Source organism: Perca flavescens, chromosome 10 (assembly GCF_004354835.1).
Source record: "Perca flavescens isolate YP-PL-M2 chromosome 10, PFLA_1.0, whole genome shotgun sequence".
In the NCBI taxonomy this organism is placed as follows: domain Eukaryota; kingdom Metazoa; phylum Chordata; class Actinopteri; order Perciformes; family Percidae; genus Perca; species Perca flavescens.
In genome coordinates, this window is record NC_041340.1 from 37,722,919 (window position 1) to 37,741,267 (window position 18,349).

General features: G+C 40.7%; 1 protein-coding gene across 2 annotated transcripts; it reads left to right on the forward strand.

The window, feature by feature from the left end:
- Window positions 1-469: 469 nt before the first annotated feature.
- clint1a (clathrin interactor 1a) lies at window positions 470-15,309 on the forward strand. Of its 2 annotated transcripts, none has more exons than XM_028589567.1 (12): window positions 470-718; window positions 4,368-4,472; window positions 6,055-6,151; window positions 9,777-9,885; window positions 10,323-10,487; window positions 10,615-10,798; window positions 11,195-11,429; window positions 11,510-11,597; window positions 12,424-12,489; window positions 12,968-13,260; window positions 14,422-14,632; window positions 14,757-15,309. In XM_028589567.1, exons 1-12 carry the CDS (start codon window positions 678-680, stop codon window positions 15,026-15,028), a joined length of 1,866 nt encoding a protein of 621 aa, XP_028445368.1. In that variant the 5' UTR covers window positions 470-677; the 3' UTR covers window positions 15,029-15,309. The 2 variants fall into 2 exon arrangements, with proteins under 2 accessions (XP_028445368.1, XP_028445367.1); XM_028589566.1 differs by having other exon boundaries at window positions 471-718; window positions 12,965-13,260.
- The last annotated feature ends 3,040 nt before the right edge of the window (window positions 15,310-18,349 follow it).

Below are 18,349 nucleotides of genomic sequence, written 5' to 3' on the forward strand. Positions count from 1 at the left end.
AAGACAATATTGAATATCAGTCTAATGCTGTTCACTTTTCCTCAAGAAACCACAATACCTGGCATTTATACTTCTTGACTACCTCAGGTAGGCTAATGCTGTTGCTTTTCCTCAAGGGCCCATGGCATTTATATTACAGTACGATTATGTCATGGGCTCTTAGGATATTTCACTTTTTTAATCATTAAAATGTACATGTTTTTTCTAATCCAGTCGACCCTTATAGATCCTTGATGTGATAGCAGGGGGTCCTCTGAAATAATTTGTGCTATAGAAATACAGTGAAATGTGCTAGAGAAATCAAGTTTGATCTCACTATTTTTTGGCCAACACTTTTTTTCTATTTATCTCCCCAGAATTGTTTTTAAAGTGTGTACCAAGTTGAGAGCGTTTTCAATATCCATTTAAAATGTTAATGTACTTGCATTATCAATTGCGGTGCCTAACACTCGCTAACTAGAAACTACAACTCCAATGCTGCTTTACGCAATTTTGATGACGTTACATGGGCATTTCCCGTAGTAACCTTTCCTGTCTGGCTGGTGGTGCGTTTGCGCCTCCTGTCTTGAAAGAGAGGTTAAGAAGAGTTTACTTTCCAGAGTTTAAGGTTTGGGTTCGGTGTTCGTGTGGACTAAAGGGTTTTGTCGAGGCAGAAAGCCCATTATCACGGAGCCAAGATGCTGAACATGTGGAAGGTTAGGGAGTTGGTTGACAAAGCGTAAGTATCTCCCAACTCCATTACGTCTATGTCGTGTTATTTGTTCCTGTAGTTTACCTGTTTGAAAGAGACACGTACCCAAAACTTTGACGTCACTCGAACAAGATAGCTAGCCTGAATGCTACTAACGAGTTAGTTAGCTAGCTAGCTGACTTTGACAAATACTATTTGTCCTTAGTATGAGTGTCCCTTTTTTGTCACATTAAGTTCGCCATGTCTTTCAGTTAGTCTGGGATAATATTTGCACTGTTATGAGAGAGCACTGTTGTTGTTTGTGAGTTTTCTCCGAATGTGCAAGCTAACTCACTTAGCTGACAAGCTAGCTTATTATTTAGCCTGCTAGCTAGGTAGCCATAGATATATCTATGGGTGGGTAGCTAGCTTACCAGGCTAGCCAGCTAAGCTAGTTTGACAGCTCCTGGGCTGAATAATCAGCGGGGAATGTTTATTTACATGAACTTTCCATGTTATACGTTAACACGTTGCTTGGCTAGCTACCACTGTCTGGAACTATTTTTAAAGCTGCACTGAGTGTAGCTAGCTAGATGTGTTGCTCTCCGCTATGATTGTTATGACAACTGTAGCTAACGTTAACTACAGTAAATTAGTTAGTACAGTAAAATCAGTTCTTAAACTTTAAATTACACCACATGGCTGGATTAACCTAACGTGTTTCTTCGCAGCCAAATTGTTATGTTTGTTATACTACACCCTAGACCGCTTGCTAGTCAGACAACATAAACTAAGATCTCAGGTGTCCACATGTCGAACGTATGTATTAACGTTACCTCATAATACAGTAAGATATAAAATCCTGTTTTGCTGCGATTTATTTAAACTGCTTCAGCAACTATAACCATGTTAATCCAATCTGCACTGTACAGCAGTCTTATCAAATGTTTTATATCACTAGGCCTACACATGAGCTATGTTAGTTATTTTATTGGGATGTGTGACACCAGAGAACAACAAGAGAAACCGCAGTGCCGAAACAGAGCACTTATGAATCAGTGACTAGTAATCCAGCAGTGTTTTGCAACTTGTTGGTGGATGTCCAGCTTGCTATCCTAAGTTCAAGGATTTAATGATTAAAGTTAAACTAGACCCATTAGTTACTGATTACCTTTCTACCAGGTTTTGATTGGAATTAAGATGGAGTTTGAAAGGCAAGATGTGAAGAAATATGTATCATATAGTATGTAGGCTACACTGGGTCACTGGTGCTCATGCACTCATAATGAGTCTTTGCATAGTTTGATGGCTGGGTCAGTCCAAGCCTGCATGGCCAGCAGCAGTAATTTAGTACCCGGAAGTACCAACAAGAACTCAAATTAGGCAACACCTTGGGTATAGTGCTTCTTTTGTTCCGCTTTGGACTCTGGTTTTCTTTTAGCTGCTGACTAAATGTGAGCATGCTTTTTACTGTACTGTAGGGCTATAGGTTATTGCACAATTGTTCCTCCCTAGGCGTAATGGCTAATTTTGCAGACCCACACAATAGGTGTGAGTGTTCTTAAGTCCATCTAAGAAGACGTTCCTGCTGAAGGCACTTGTGTCCCTGGAGTGTGACCTCCTGTAACATAGGTTACTTTCACGAGAAAGAGACAGAGAGGGGCCAGACCGAGACAGAGAGAGCAGGAAAGGTGCAAGTTTTAAAGATTAAAGAGATGGGCGTGTCCATGTTCATTTTCCTCCTGTTTTCTTTGAAATCAAGGGTGAAAGAGCTTGTGTTTTGTGACATTCACAAATTCTAAATGATTTTCATAAAGTTTCACCAAGTTGTAAGTCATTCACATGGTTCAACGGTGTGGCATAATGCAACATTTCCTGTTGTATGATTAAGGTGAGGTTTTTTCTGAGGAAGGACATGCAAGCAAATTTTTTTGTCCTGTTTCAAATAGATCTTTCAATGAATGAAAGCGACATGTAGGCTATTTGATATATGAAGGACAATTGGGTTAATGAGTAACTGACAGCAAGGCGACTTTTTTTGACACATAGCACTATAGCAGTCTAACGGAAATCTGTGTGATAGTGTGTCACAGTTAGAGTATCACAACTTCCGTTTTATCTAGCTAGTATCTAGGACAGGGGCCACCACTAGGACGAGATACGATCTTGCATTACTACATCATATCCTCTTGTGTTTTGTCTGTCATTTATGCAAACATGAGGCTTTGTGCCATATCAGTAACATACATAGCTAGAAAGACCCAGGATACATGCAGTAACATAGCACACAAAGTAATCAAAAAGACTTAAAACCTGAACTAAAACATAATGGGCACTTTCGTAACACCGATAAAGTCTTGTCCATGATTGAAGTGAGTGTAATAGGAGGAATATTGCCATCATTTTTCGGTTTGATACAGGATAAGGCTTGAATTCTGTCTAGATCTAGATAGTTAGTGTAACCCATGGTCCATCTGCACCTGGCATAGTCATTCTCAAATAATTTAGTTGGCATGGACTGAATTTTACAAAAGAGAGTATGTTGTCAGAGTGGTAACCATACCCTGCAGCTTGCAGTAGTAGTAATAATACAGCCTTTCTCCATCACCACAGAGCGGGTGTATCTCCACCCATCAATTCAATGCCGCTCTTTCAGGACCTGTCCATCTTATTGCTGATGTGACAGTAGTGAGGGAGGGATGAGAAGGCACAGGGTTCAAATTTTTTGCTTCACCATGTTATGGCTAAAGCTGTGAAAGGGCTCACTTAATTATTTGGATTAAGATGCTGTATTTCTTTCCCAAAATAGTCCCATCTACAAAGGTGCCCTGGCCAAGCATAAAAAAATAGTTGATGTTCAAACAGACAATAATGAACCAGTAATGGTCTCACAGCCTTTATAATTTTAGAATATTCTCTGCCTAGAAAATCCTTTGTTCTTCTTAACACCCTCATTGCATAGGCCGCCTACCTCCTATAAAGAATGGACATTAGATGGACATTTGTTTTCGGTGTTACGATAAGTTGGTTGTGACAGCATATTTGAGGACATATTGTAGACCTACTAACAGAAGCTTACGTTTATGTAGTCTGATTGAATAGATAAAGGCCAATGCTTGGTTTTTCTTAGTGTGTTGTGTAATCAGGGTTCTGAATATGTGAACAGGCTGCCAAACCTGCCAACCTTGTTGAGTACACAATTTAGAAAACAAGCTCTCTGTTTACCTGAGATTATTAGAGAGCCACCATTTGTAGCGTTGGTTTTTCTTCCCATTTGAGTTCCCTTTTTTCTTTTCTGGTTACTTTTTCTAGTTCTTAGAACGTCAACAAGCAAGAGCTCAGCTCACCCACTGTGAGCACAGCCCTGTTTCCTTCAATACCATTTTAGGTCTCATTCATATGTTTATATTGAACACTGGTTTGCATTTGCTTGTTTAGTCACTTGTTTTTGGTTTTTAACAAGTTTAACGGTTAGATTCAGTGCACACACACAATCACTCCCTATCCCATTGTTCTTATATTCGCTAAAAGGGTGTGGGCATGGCTGTAATAAGAGTACCTTTCATCTATTTTCATCCATGTTGTTGTTTTTTTTTCATGCAGGCCACATATTTTGAACTGAAATGCCAAATGTCATATAATACTCCACATAGACACGATTAATGAAAGTGGATTTGTGTTTTATCTTACTCTATAGAACCAACGTGGTGATGAACTACTCAGAGGTGGAGTCTAAAGTCAGAGAGGCAACGAATGACGACCCATGGGGACCATCAGGACAGCTGATGAGTGAAATCTCCAGGTAAGGACAATGCATAGTGTTGTACAATATGTCCTGCTGGAAAGCAGCACTAAGGTTATTTGTACATAACATTTAACGTAGCAACGTAGGTTTTTTTTAAACCCCTTTTCGACTGCAGGAACTTTGGCAGTAAGATTTTTCTTGGCTTGGCACACAAAGTCCCTGTTTTTCAAGGTATTATTTTTCAGCCAGAAACCACTGTGGGCAGTACTAAACGCAAGCCTCGCAGCTGCTACAACATGTGCAGCATTCATTCAAACTGCTGAAATCCGTATTCAGACAGAGAGAGGAATTTTAGAAAGTCCTGTTGTTATTGACATTTAACTAGGGATGCACCGATTGCAAATTTTGTAACTCATACCGATGTGTAGAATTTTCATTTGGCCGATGTTTGTTTTAGTTTTGAGCCAGGTAAACCGATACATCTCATTATAAGAAATGAGCAGACATTTTCCAGCATTAGTGAGGTACCTGAGGGCACCACAGAGTCCCGGGGTCTGTTTCACAAAAGCATAATTTATAAATCCAGTATAACTGATAAAACAAGGCTTGACCTAGTTTAATCAGTGCATCCTGGATTGGTGCGTTTCACGACGACCAAGCTAGGCTGAGGAGGTGCAACTAGGTCTAGCCATGCTGAAGTAATTTGGATAGATGGGGGTTCACGGCCATTTTAACAGACCGCAAAGTCGATCACAGATTTACTGATGCTGAGAGTAAGCAGCAGCTTCCTTATGATGAAGTGAAACACATTAGAGAAAATGGCATAAAAAATAAACCTTTTACTGACCACTGCTCTGAACTGAAAGCGTCATGATTATATCATTCAAGAAGTTAGGCAAATGTTTTGCACAAATCAGTCAGACCAATTAACACAACATTAAGGCAGCACAAAAATAGATAAACATTGGCTACTGCCATCGGAGCATTTTCCCTTTTTTGCCGATGGCAATAAATAGGGCGAACATCGTCGGATTCCGATGTCCAGACGATGCATCCCTCATATAACTGCTATGTAACTGCTTATGTAGCCGGCAGTGTGAAACTAAACAGAGACTAAAACTTAACTTTGTAATTGTGGTTTCAAGCAGAAAATGAACCAGACAAACACTGACAAGATCCTTGCTACTTAGAAATAGTCCTGACCTTTAGGTGTTTTTACAGACTCCCTTTCTACCATGGCACATTTCTGTTCCTACATTAATTCAGACATTACAGCAGCAGTAAATTATGAACAACAAGACAATGACCTGAACCTCCTCTAAATTTACAGTGTCGTCGTCTTATTGCATGCAAAGTAACATATTAATAGATGTCAACTTTTAGATCTTTTATTGGTCTGATTTGCCCAATCCTTGTAGTTCTTAGGATGCAGTGGATACACAAACACAAATGTCCTAAAATGAACCTGTAGATCCTTTAATACTTCCTAAGTTTAGTTCATGGGGCTCCATAGTTGAGGGAGTCTTTTGTCAAAACCTGTAAACTGACTAACCAATCCAATTTTTGATTGTCATGCATTGGAAATTAAAACTTTGTCAATAAAAATACAATGTTTTCCTCTTTCTTTCTATGTAATCAGAGCCACCTTCATGTATGAACAGTTCCCAGAGGTGATGAACATGCTGTGGGCCCGCATGCTGAGGGATAACAAGAAGAACTGGCGGAGAGTCTACAAGGTCTGCCACAGTACTGTTGCAACATCACACAAACACACATGCTTTATCATGACATAAGACTTAAAGGCCTAAGCACCAAAAATGACTCTACTCAGGCTGTAACCCTTTTTAAATGAGCCATCTGTTAACTTTAATGTCAATTTCTGCTCATTTCTTACAGGCAAGAATAATATTTTTTTTTTTTTTAAATTTACGAAACAAAAATCATTGGTCTTTAATAGAACCAGTTAGATGCCTCAAATTGCAAAGATGCTCTGAAAAATACATTTTGCATAGAACATTTCTAAAAAAAATAGAACTATATAAATTACTCCTGGTGTGGGAAATTCACACACATCTAAAGTGTTAGAACCATTTCCTTCTTTTCACATCTAATATCCAACTTAATATAATAAATATAGCCTTGCAGTATAAAGATATTACTCAAAACACACACGCAGGCCTGTTTGAATGTCAACAGTAACGTTACCTGAAAACATAAACGTCACACAGATGATTTAACGTCACCGCTCATTTTACACACAGTTTAGCAACAAACTAAACGCTGGGGGAAGATTACTACGTTTTTATGTAGGTTTTGAGTGGTATGCATCCCACTAACCTGGAAAGCGTTTTAAACCGTAACGTTAATACAGCGTGTCGGGGGAATACTCTTTTTTTTTTTAAATATATATAAAGTACAGCGTCTCTTGCGGCCGGACGTCAGAGGCAGAGGGACCATCACCGCAGCATTCGCTAATGTTAGCTTCTTGTCTCATCTGGGGTCTGATCAACAGTAAATTCATCAAAGTCAGGGTGCCCAACGCTATTTTCCAATAAACTGTAGCTGTCATATTTCACGGGTCCCGCGGTTTTCACGTTCCACTTATTCAGCCTCAGAGGGGAGAGAGAGAGCGGCTGAGATCAGAGCAGACAGCTCTGCAGAGCCATGTATAATTAGGGCTGGGTATCGTTCAGAATCTTTCGATCCGGTGCCAATTTTGATACCTCAGTTTCGATACCAATTCCTAACGATAGTTTTTTCGATACCATATATTTTAAAATCCATTTCAACATCAACAAAAATACATTAAACGCAAAGCTTTTATTTTCCACCTTAATTGTGAATCAAAACAGTTATCAAAATTAAAAAATTCAGGTAAAACTGCTCACTCAGAGTAACATTAATAAAAGTGCCTTGCAAGCTCAGCCTGTCAGTCAGTCATCAGGGCAGAGAAACCACCGTTGTGGCCGCTTGTAAGAGGAAGTGTAACGTCAACAGCACCGCGACCGCTTTCACCTCGCCATTAATATCATATCGCAGCAAACGCTGTCTGCGTCAAGTTTTAAAAAAACTGTAACCACACTTGAAACCAACCGTCACTCTCTGTGACTTCAACAAAACTGCAGACAGTTTACTCCGTCCGCACCTCTCCGTGTGCGTGTGTCGGTCGGAGCTCCGCTCTGTGTCAATATGCAGAGAGGACAGATAAGCTTGCGCTTACGCGCTCAGACACTTTTGGAACCGAAATTTGGCACCGAAAGATAAAGAATTTTTCGATACCATAAAAGTAACGACGTTCGGTACCCAGCCCTATGTATAATTACGACTTTATAACATTTCATAAACGGCTGATTGAGCGGCGGTGCGCTGATTGAGCGGCGGTGCGCTGATTGAGCGGCAGTGGGCTGATTGAGCGGCGGTGCGCTGATTGAGCGGCGGTGCGCTGATCTTGCGCGATGTTAATCATGAGGCACCTGAGTGCATTTGACCGGCATAAAATCGGCATATGTCAGACTGACCTGCCGGTCGCCGGTCATGTCCGGTCACGGGCCGCTGCAGGACTCAGCCAACATAGGGCGAACGCTCTTACTGGGTGAACTAGAGGTCACCCCGCCAGTCATAATTTTGTTTTAATGAAATCTCAACTTCTGCCACTTGCTCCTGGTGTTCTTAACCACTGTTTTTGGAAAAAGGAAGTAGCAGGAGTAACATGCGATTAATATATTATTAATGGGAATATAAATTATAATAAATAATTTTAAATAAAGTAATTTTCCCCCCGGTGATCAATGAAGTATGTATTCTTAATTAGTAAAGTAAGTACTTTAATTAGTAAAGTAAGTACTTTAATAATTAAAAGTGACATATATTTCTTTTTATATGAGTGCTGTGCACTGCAACCAGTTTATTTTCTTAGTCGATCGTCGGGAGAATTAACGATCGACTATCAATTAATCATTCATATTTTTATATTAAAATTCATTTAACTTTTTAAAAATTAAAAATGCAATGAAAATACAAAAATACAGCGTGTTTTTCCTCGATGAGATCTTAATTACAAGAACAACTTGTGGCAGTTAAACTGGAGGTTATAGATATAGATTATAGATATATGCGCTGTGGTGCGGTGCTCTGAAGCAGCAGAACCTGCAGCCGCGAGCCGGCGTTCTTAAACAGAGACCGTTGTTTGTTCCAAAATAATAAATAAAAAGAATCATGTTAAATAATAACTTAACCAAAAACATAATAGTAGGCTGACAGGTTTTGTCAAAATGTAACTCAGAACTATCCAAGGCACGGACAAAGCCTAATAACAAAATAACCAGTAGGCTAACTCACATACAACTTCTGCACCAGTCTACTGATGTGTGTTGAGAAAGATAAGCATGTTGACATGATCTGGGGTCAGATGCAACCATTACCTGGTGACCGTCAGTCCAGTCGCCCAAAACAGCCGCGTTGCCGGGATGCACAGGTACCTCCGCGCTAACCTGGCCAGCCCGGGGAACCTTATTCGTTCTTCTTTGTGGTGAGTTTCTACCAGTCTGGTGATGGAACGTCGAGACGAAGTGTGATATGCTGGTTCCAGTATCCATCTCAATGAACTTGCAGGTCCCTTGGGTAATTTTCTCTGCTCGTTGTGCATCGCAGCTCCTCCATGCTAACGCCGAGTTTATGCTAGGTTGAGACAGAGCAGGGTGCACCGAGGCCGCCACCGACATTAACCAGGGTCGGGTGCACTTTGTTTAGTGGTAGGTTACATCATGTGAGTCGTGGCCGTGTTGTACTTATACACGGCATCTCAGTGTTTGCAGTGAACTAAGTCGTTTTTTTTTTTAAATCAAAATGGTCCCACGCCACACTTCGCCGTGTCCTCTTCATGATGACTTTTGAAATCAAAACGGAAACTCGCAGCCAGGTAACGGAGTATGGAGTCAAATATTGCCCCTGAGTGGTAAAATGTTCAATTGCTGCCACACTGTGAAATTAATTGAATTGCTTCAAGACTCCCACTACGCAACGCAACCAGCATTAGTGTAATCGATAACAAATTAACGTGATCAACGAAATTCTTAATAATCAGTTATCGATCGTCGAGTAATCATGCCCATCCCTATTGCAGGGCAATATTTTTTTTAAATATGGATATTAGTTTAGTTCTACGTGTAATGTAGAAAATAGTCTTCAAAACCAACATGAAAGGGAATCATGATAAGATCATGGATCGTGATCCTGCCTTTAAAAAAAAAAAAGTGATATTTTGTATTTGCAATATCGCCCACCCTTACCATAATGGATCCAGTTCAATCCCCCAGTTTTAGGACTTAACACGTTTTTCTCTGTTGTCTGTCTGTTTCTTAGTCCCTGCTACTGCTGGCCCATTTAATCAGGAATGGATCGGAGAGGGTTGTTACCAGTGCCAGAGAACATCTGTATGACCTGAGATCATTAGAAAGCTACCACTTTGTAGGTAAGGTATCCATACTGGGCTTTTCCTGCTGTATATTTTGCTCTGCAAGTTAGAGGGGGAGTACCTAAGAAAACTTGCTAAACAACAAACTTTGCTTTAATTGGGTAAGGTGATCTCTACACCTCAGCATTGTAGTGTTTAGTGATTATTAACAATGGCTTCAGTGTGAGCTGTAATGAAAGTAGTGGCTCTAAGCACTGCTTAGTCCACAAACCCCTAAACCATACACACTGCCCTAAAGCTGCTTTCATTCTTCCCAACCATGTCTGTATTTGAGGTACAGTTTACAAACAACAACATTCAACTTTCCCTAGACAGAAATATGATATGCATGTGTGCGTTTGGCTTCAATACATTGTACAGTGAACACAAAAAGTTGCTAATTCATGAATTATATTGATGTCAGTGTTTCTGTGTCTCCACATATCTGTCTCTAGATGAGAATGGGAAGGACCAAGGTGTGAATGTACGTCATAAAGTGAAGGAGATGGTGGAATTTGTCCAGGATGATGAGAGGCTTAGGGAAGAACGGAAAAAGTCAAAGAAGATCAAAGACAAATACATTGGGGTATCCTCAGACAGTATGGGATACCGACGTTACTGTAAGTTTTCAGTTAAGTAATATAAACGGACGAATAATTAACAAAATGTTTGGGTTTTAATTCCATTCATGTCCTTTTCTTCTTGCTTGTATCTCCTTTTCCACCTACTTGAATTCCTTCCCTCCAGCGGGGGACAGATACGACTCCAGCGATACCCGGGGAAAGTGGGACGATGACTGGGAGAGGAATAAAGGTCAATTCCCCTTCAGCGAGAAATTGGGAGAGATCAGCGACAAAATCGGCAGCACCATTGACGATACCATAAGCAGATTTAGGAAGAAGGATAGAGAAGACTCACCAGATCGATTTAGGTTGGAGACAGACAAGTCATATAGTTTTGCGTCCATTTTAAACGGAAAGGCACAAACCATGTTTTTCCGCCATCAAGAAAAAAATAAACTTGGTTTCCCTCTCAATCATTACATCAGCACGTCTTATAATTGGCCATGTCAAACTTTTTAATTATATTTTGAACATACCTGTAAATGAAAGGGTTATAAATTCAGGCCATAAATAGCCACAAAGAGAGGAAGAAAAGAACCGATTTCCTAGAGTGCCTACAGTAGATAACAACAAAGCTTCATCCGGAACATGGTTTGCGTCTTGCTTACTTTTTGGTCCTTTATGGATATAGTATCTACAAAGACGATCTTATCTTTATCCTCACATAACTGGTTGTCTTACCTGAGCCATTTTTGTCTCCATAGTGACAACGATGAGGACCGGGGTCGCTCGTCTCACAATGGCCAGTCAGGAAAAGAATTCAAAGATGAAGAGGAAACTGTAACCACCAAGAGTGTTCAAATAGTCCAAGCAACAGAGACTACAGCGACACGGAAGAGAGGAGGGGTTCCGTCTAAGAAAGTAGACTTGGGGGCCGCAGCCAACTACATAGGGGATAAGAGCCCACACACCACCACCAAACAGGCAACAAGAGCACATGTGAGCATTTAACATACAACTTTATTGATATGCTTATAGTTATGCATGGACTTGTGCCCTGATCTTTTTGTAAATTTCAGCCCCAGCCAGCAGCCCCTCAGCCCTCCAGTACCGGCCTAGCCGACCTACTAATGGTGGACACAACACCGAGCCAGCCTGCTGCCACAGGTATTATGTCATTAACTTCAAGTAATACCCTGCAGGGCTCAACATTAACATTTTGAGGCACTTGTCCCTTGGACAAGTACATTTACGTTTGACTTGTCCATGCACAAAAGTCACTTGTCCGGGTAAAAAACTACTCTGAGCGCTGCTTTGTCACTTTTTGAGCTGCCGGTGGGTCAACTCACGCATCGTACTGCAAGTAGTCCCGCCATGCTGGCAGTCCATTTCACACAGACGTCGGCGCTGTTACAGCTCTGTGATTACCTCCGCTGTTGGCTTAACGGCGTGACAACTCTGTCCCCCCCCATATTGTGTATTGTTCACTTTTACACAGTCGGCAAGGTGGCGTAAACGTGCAACCGTCTCGTCTTGAAAAGGCTGTGTGAAAGGGGATTTAGCCCTCCAATATCCCCAAATATGTTGTATTTACATGTTGTATATTCTAAGCAAACAAGCTAGACACCAGTCATTCCAGGAATAACCTTTTTGTTCAGTGTTACAATATTGTACAAAACGGGAAACTCCACAGTGACTGCAGGACTCTGCAGTGACAGTGCCCAGCTGCTGATGCTAGCTTCAGAGTTTGGGGACAGCAGGGGGAGGGAGTTGATGTATAGGAACTAAGTGCACCAGATGTTTTTGGAGCAGTCCCTGGTGAATGGAGAGGGCGGGAGTGCTGAACAGATGTTTGGTCCTCTCCACCTATCCACTGCCACCACCCCTCCCCTGCCTCCTACACTTCTGACACTGAAGGAATGCTAACTATGGTGGAATGAAACCTGGAGCTCGCTTGTTTAAAATTGATGTCTTTGTCTATTTCTCAATGCAGACCTGATCAGTGGATTTGCTGACTTCTCCTCACCTGCTGCGTCCGTTGGCTTCTCCCCAGGATCTGGTTGGTTTTCAAGACGTTTTTTGTTATGTGCATGTGTGTGCTGTGCTGTTGCAGCCATACTGCTAGAATATTCAGAGTGATGCTGGGAGGAAGCCCAGGCCATATGGAGCCTGCTACCTGCTCTGCATAACAAGAACAGACACACATCAACTCCTGTTATGGATGACAAGGAGACTGGGACAGAGTAAGAAGTTGGTGGGGGTGGAGGAAGCTGAGAAAGATTGAGAGGAAGGACAGAGACAACAACTGGCAGAGCCAGTTCAATGAAAATGTAAAACGTGGCACCAGTGCTCAAATTTGAATGCCCTGGATAAAGTTAGACTGTCCTCCATGACCCTCCATGACGGGTCTTAAATTAGCTTGAGTGACTTTTGCTTGCAATTATTTGCACAAAACAAACATCACAGTTTGGATTGCAAATAAAGATATTAATGCAACTGTCTTTTTTTCTTTCTTTCTTTCTTTCTTGTTGCAGAAGCACCTTCCTCTAGCAGCAATGGAGACTTTGGAGATTGGAATGCCTTTCCCGGAGGTCAGATGCCAGCATCTGCTCAGACTGTTGACACGAGTGGAAATGACCTTTTTGGAGCCATGACAGGCCCTGCTGCCGCTCCTGCCCCAGTCTCAGCTTTGGGCTCCGGTCCTGCCTCAGCAGACCTGTTTGACTTGATGGGGCCAACTCAGTCCCTCACCTCCTCCCAGAGCCTCAACTTTAGCATGAGCAGCACACAGAGCATGAGCAGCACAGTCCTGCCCCAGTCTAGGTCACAGGTATGCATGATTGTACTTATACACACACGCATCCTTTTTTAATAATTTATTGATATACTTAACATATCATCATTACAAGACTCATGAAGGGTCTCATATTATACAGGTGGAAACAAAACATCCTCAGGAAACAACAATACACTTTATGATTTCAGTTTTCATGGATACAGAGCTAGACTGATCAATTTTAGGGTTATATTTTATATCATAAGTATTGGCATATATTTTAGACAGTATATGAAAAATGCAGCATATCATTTTGATAAAAACACTTAATAATAAATAAAAATCTATCTTGCTTTGAATGTTTTTACAGCCAAATATCTGAATTGGCCCAAGAAAATGACTCAGGTTCCAGATATGTATTGTCATCAATTTCAGAAATTGTTTAAGCCAAAAGTAACTAGCACAGTTTAAGATTTAGCCAGTTGTCGGGTGCTGTTTTTTTATAAAATCGGCGTTTGTAATCTCGTAAGCACAGACTTGTTGATTTGGCCATCAAATATGAGTGCTATGAGTAAAATTTTGGCATGTACCTGTATAAACACAAAGATCCTTTTAACCATTTTATGCCTACATATGAAGCGGGAAATAAATTAATGTCCAACAATGAGAGAAATTATATACTTAAAGTAGCATTCCAGTTCACACTGCTGGTTGACCACATCAGTCCGTGTGCCTGTGTAATAAAGACATACCTCGTGTGATTGAAAGATGGAGGACAAGCATGATGGTAGAGGGTTAACATGCCACTTCACCAGATGCTCATCTCCCCCAGAGACCGCCCACTAACCACCCACTCCTCTTGTTACTGACACACAGAATGAGAAGAATCAGTTGTGAGTTAAAAACCCAACAAAAGCCTGTGGATGTCAAATGTATTTCCATGTTAAAAGGTTGTTGACCTAAAAAACCTCTTTTTTTCACTGAGAAGCCAACCACCACTCTCTTTTACTCTAGTTACTTTGGATGGTATGTTTTCATGAGCTCAGAAAGAGACTGTAACCGATTCATCTGACAGTATCGAGGTTAAGTGGGGGTTTAAAGGCCCTGTTCAGCCCTGAAGCTTTTATGTATCTTATCACTGTATATTTCTGTGATTTTAGCTTACATTAGCTTATTCTCTAACATTGTATCTGTGCTTGTGTGCGTCTTTGTCAGCCCCTACAGAACATGGGGGGGCCTCTGCAACCACAGTCTGTCCAGCCCTTCCAGCCTACACAGCAGGGAATGGCCTCTCAAGGTGTCGGAGCCAAAGCAGCCGTCCCTTCCACCTGGTCAGACTCCTCAGTTAACATCAGCCTGGACTTCCTGGGCCCAGGCATGCAGCCACCCAAGCAAAGCCAGCCCACCCTCAACACCCTCCAACATGGTGAGAGGAATGGTAGATCTGGCATGAATGGTGACACTGTAGCCAGGCTCTCCTTCAAAGCACCCCATAAATCCATTTAAAATGTGGTACTCTTTTTAATTGCATTTTGTTCTGTCATTTCTAGGCAACCAGGTACCTGCCAACATGCTCTCCCAGGGATTTTCTGGTATGAGCCTTGGACCTACGATGATGCACCCTGGTGCTGGCATGGGAATGGGCATGGGGATGGCCCCCAACCCAGGCATGATGGGGATGGGCATGAACATGGGTATGCCACAGGGCGGTATGACCATGGGGATGCCCAATGCCATGGGGATGGGAATGGGGATGAACCCTGCAATGGTCCAACAGCCCAAACTCGATGCCTTTGCTGACTTCGGCAACTTTGGAAAGTGATAGAGCTGGAGAGCAAAGATTATCTGGTGGAGTGGTGTTGGTTTCTCTTTCTCTCCGTCCATTGGTGAAGGATTGTTAATGAGCTTCAAACAAAGAGTACTTGAATAATCAACTATTACAACACCGACACCCTGCAATCTCCTTCATGTTTTTTTTAAGAAATGCTGTGTAGTGATAAGGATCTAAGTAATTGTTTGTGTTGGGTTTGAACCAATGATCTGTCTGGTCTTGGGTGATGGTCAGACACACAGTGATGACAGTGTGCCTTGTTGGTTACTTTACGAGTCATTGAGGAGAAAGGGTGTGCCACCAAGAGAATGTCAGGGAGATTTGCTTTATAACCTCAATCAAGTGAACTCACCAGAATAGCAAAAGAATATATCCGTAGCTGCATAATTTTTTTGAGATGCATTCTCAGTAACTTTACTGAATGATAAGTTTGAATAACATCAGCCATTTTAACTTTCTAATTTACATTTAAGAATGTCAAGTTACCTCTTTTTTTGTCATTGCTCTTCCTTTGACCTGTAAATAGAAATCTGGAGCCCTTACAAATAAGTTATGGAGTTTCCTATATGAGAGGCTGTGACAGTGTGAAGTTATATCATACAGACCAAATCTGATATGAATTAAGACTCATAACAAAGCACATTGCCACCTTCTCTTTGTACATAAGTGTCCACACAGTCCAGATGTGGCCTGTGCTAAAGTTAATGAATGAGTGTTTGGAGTGAAGGCTATTGATTCATTTGAGTGAGTTTCTCCTTCAACAGACCATCATTTGTGGCCTTTCTTATTGCTATATATAAATCTTATATATTTTAATTATGAAGAATATTATAATCAGTTTGCATCCAAATGAGATAATCAGTAGGTGGAAAAAGCCTCATACAGGGGTTGTGGGTTCTTTATTACAGCACAGAGTGCCTGAAAGACCTTTGCCTTTTCTCTTCAGTTAACCTCTTGGAAGGAAACGATGTGACTGTGCAGTGTTGAGGATTGCTACCAGAGCAGAGCTTCTGTACTATGTACAAACATCTGCATTTGTACTAATGCCTCAAACCAAGCGTACTGTCTGTACAGATATCAATGCAATCGTATAATTATTTCACTCCCTCTGTTTTGTTTGTCCCATGCAAACTTTTGTGGTTCCACTTTATTCAGGTCAGTGATAACTTCAGAGTTCAAAGAAACCCCCAAGATGAAAATATATTGAGCTCAACTTAATTCAACACCTCAGACTGTTCTTAAGATTGCATCATGCATCCATCGGTTTGTTAAATGTTCACCAGTGCATCTTGGTAAATGCTGCCCTCTCACCTTCCGTCTTCATTATTGTTACACGTGAAAAAACGGCAATCTGGGATCGGTCCTTACATCATCATTAAGTCTGCACGTTTCCTAACTTCTTAGGAAGATTGTGAGAGGAAGCACTTTTACCAGTTGGGATGCAGTTTGTACACCCAGTATGTTGCAGCGGTTGGATGAAGATGTGTTGTGGCTTACTGCATAATGTACAATCCCCTTCAGCTGTACACCAGCTAACTGATCTGTTAGATGTACAAAACCTTGCTCTTCAGTGGTTCAAGTGCCTGCCGGTGGTTGCCTCCTGACCCTTGTAATGAGTGATAAGTAAATCTTGGCTGCCAGACATTTTTGGTATATCAACGATTAGATAAATAATTCAGTGATAAGAGGAGAAGGCAGTGGATTCTGCAGCCCCAAGAGGATTGAAGTTGTGCTTTCCAACTCTCCCAAGGGCTCAAGAGGCTGAGCACACTAACACGTAGTAGCCTTGCGTCGGAGTCTGAAACATTTAAATGACCAAAATCTGTTTGCTGTTTTTCTAAAATATATCAATAGGTTTTATTCATTTTGTTTTCTACTTCAAATTGTTTTGATCTTCTCTAAAATGGGATTGTTACTGAAACACTAGCATATGCAAATATAAAAAGAAAATCCTTTGAGAATGAAATTTTGCATTATTCCCATTTTGATTTGATTTACACATTGATTCTTTATCTACAACATTAAACCGTTGATTGAAATGTGTTAATGGCGTGTGTTATTTGGTGTGCTGTGTCATTAGCCTCATTCAAAAGAGCTTCAACCAGCAAAAGTGAAGACATCGTGCTTGACTCTGAAATTACATTTAGTTAATGTGAGTTTGTTAACTTCATTGTTTGAGGTAATAAATACGCACATTTGCAAATTACACTAAGGCAGAAAGCCAGGAGAACAAATGTCGAATGTTTAACAATATATGCTGGATATCAAATCAATAGGTTGCCACGGTCAAGCGCTTTACTGCACGTAACCTACAAGAGCAGAAACTAGATTACATGAAGACATTATGGGCAGAGGATGTAACGGCAACCAAGTTATCTTAAATAGCACTACTGGAATAAGGCGATCTCTGCTACTTGGTGTGACAGGTGCAGTGGTCGAACACAACGGCTGATTGGAAATCTCAACCCTTTGTTAAATTAAACTTTTGTGTAACAGCACAAAGTAGCATTATTTTAATGATTCAAACAAAAGCTATTGGCGTATTTAAAGAACTGTTAATACTTTGTGTCCTTCAATATTTAACTGATGAAATGCACAATTTTCCTAATGAGATGGATGGCCTGATTACTATGGTATATTACATTAAAGTGAAAGATTGTGTAGTCTAATTGTGGCCCTTCTCATATTGTATCAAGGTTTGTTGGAGCACACTCGTGTGACAAACTAAAATTAAAAACAGCTTGCCATTAAACAACCGACCCCATTTTCACTCTCTGGAGAGGAAGACTATTATATGGGCTACATTAATACTATATATACACAATATTGAAAGTAACAGTATATAGATAAACAGCAACTCATCTACAGCTAGAATGTTGTAGATGTCATATTTATGGCATATAAATATATAGAAAGAGCATCAATTAAACTCTGCAGTCAAATTAGGAAAAACTAAAATAAAACATTATAGCAACATACAATCATTCTGTGCCACTCATCCAAAAGTAACCTGTGTCATTTAAAACTAACAAAAAACATCTTTACAACTTCCATGAGATGCAGTAAATTGTGCTTTTATGGGTAACGTGCCCATTAAAGAGTAAAAGCAATCTGAGACGTCAAGACAAATGACAGTTTTTGAGTGCCATCTGCAATCTCTAGCTTCACAAACTCAATTATTCATAATGCATTTATGTAGTCCGCTGAGACTGCGCTGTCATTCCTGTTCAAACTAACGGGGAAAAGCAACATAAAGGGACAAGCTCTTTGAGATGACAATGGCCTCACAGATGACACTAATGTGTTTATGCT

What these genes read in the sequence shown, in the direction of transcription:
- clint1a (XM_028589566.1), top strand. Translation starts at nt 678, where the DNA reads ATGCTGAACATGTGGAAGGTTAGGGAGTTGGTTGACAAAGC. An exon ending in TGGCTTCTCCCCAGGATCTG is followed by an intron (nt 12,490 to 12,964) that starts GTTGGTTTTCAA and finishes TTCTTGTTGCAG; the next exon opens with AAGCACCTTCCTCTAGCAGC. An exon ending in CCTCAACACCCTCCAACATG is followed by an intron (nt 14,633 to 14,756) that starts GTGAGAGGAATG and finishes TGTCATTTCTAG; the next exon opens with GCAACCAGGTACCTGCCAAC.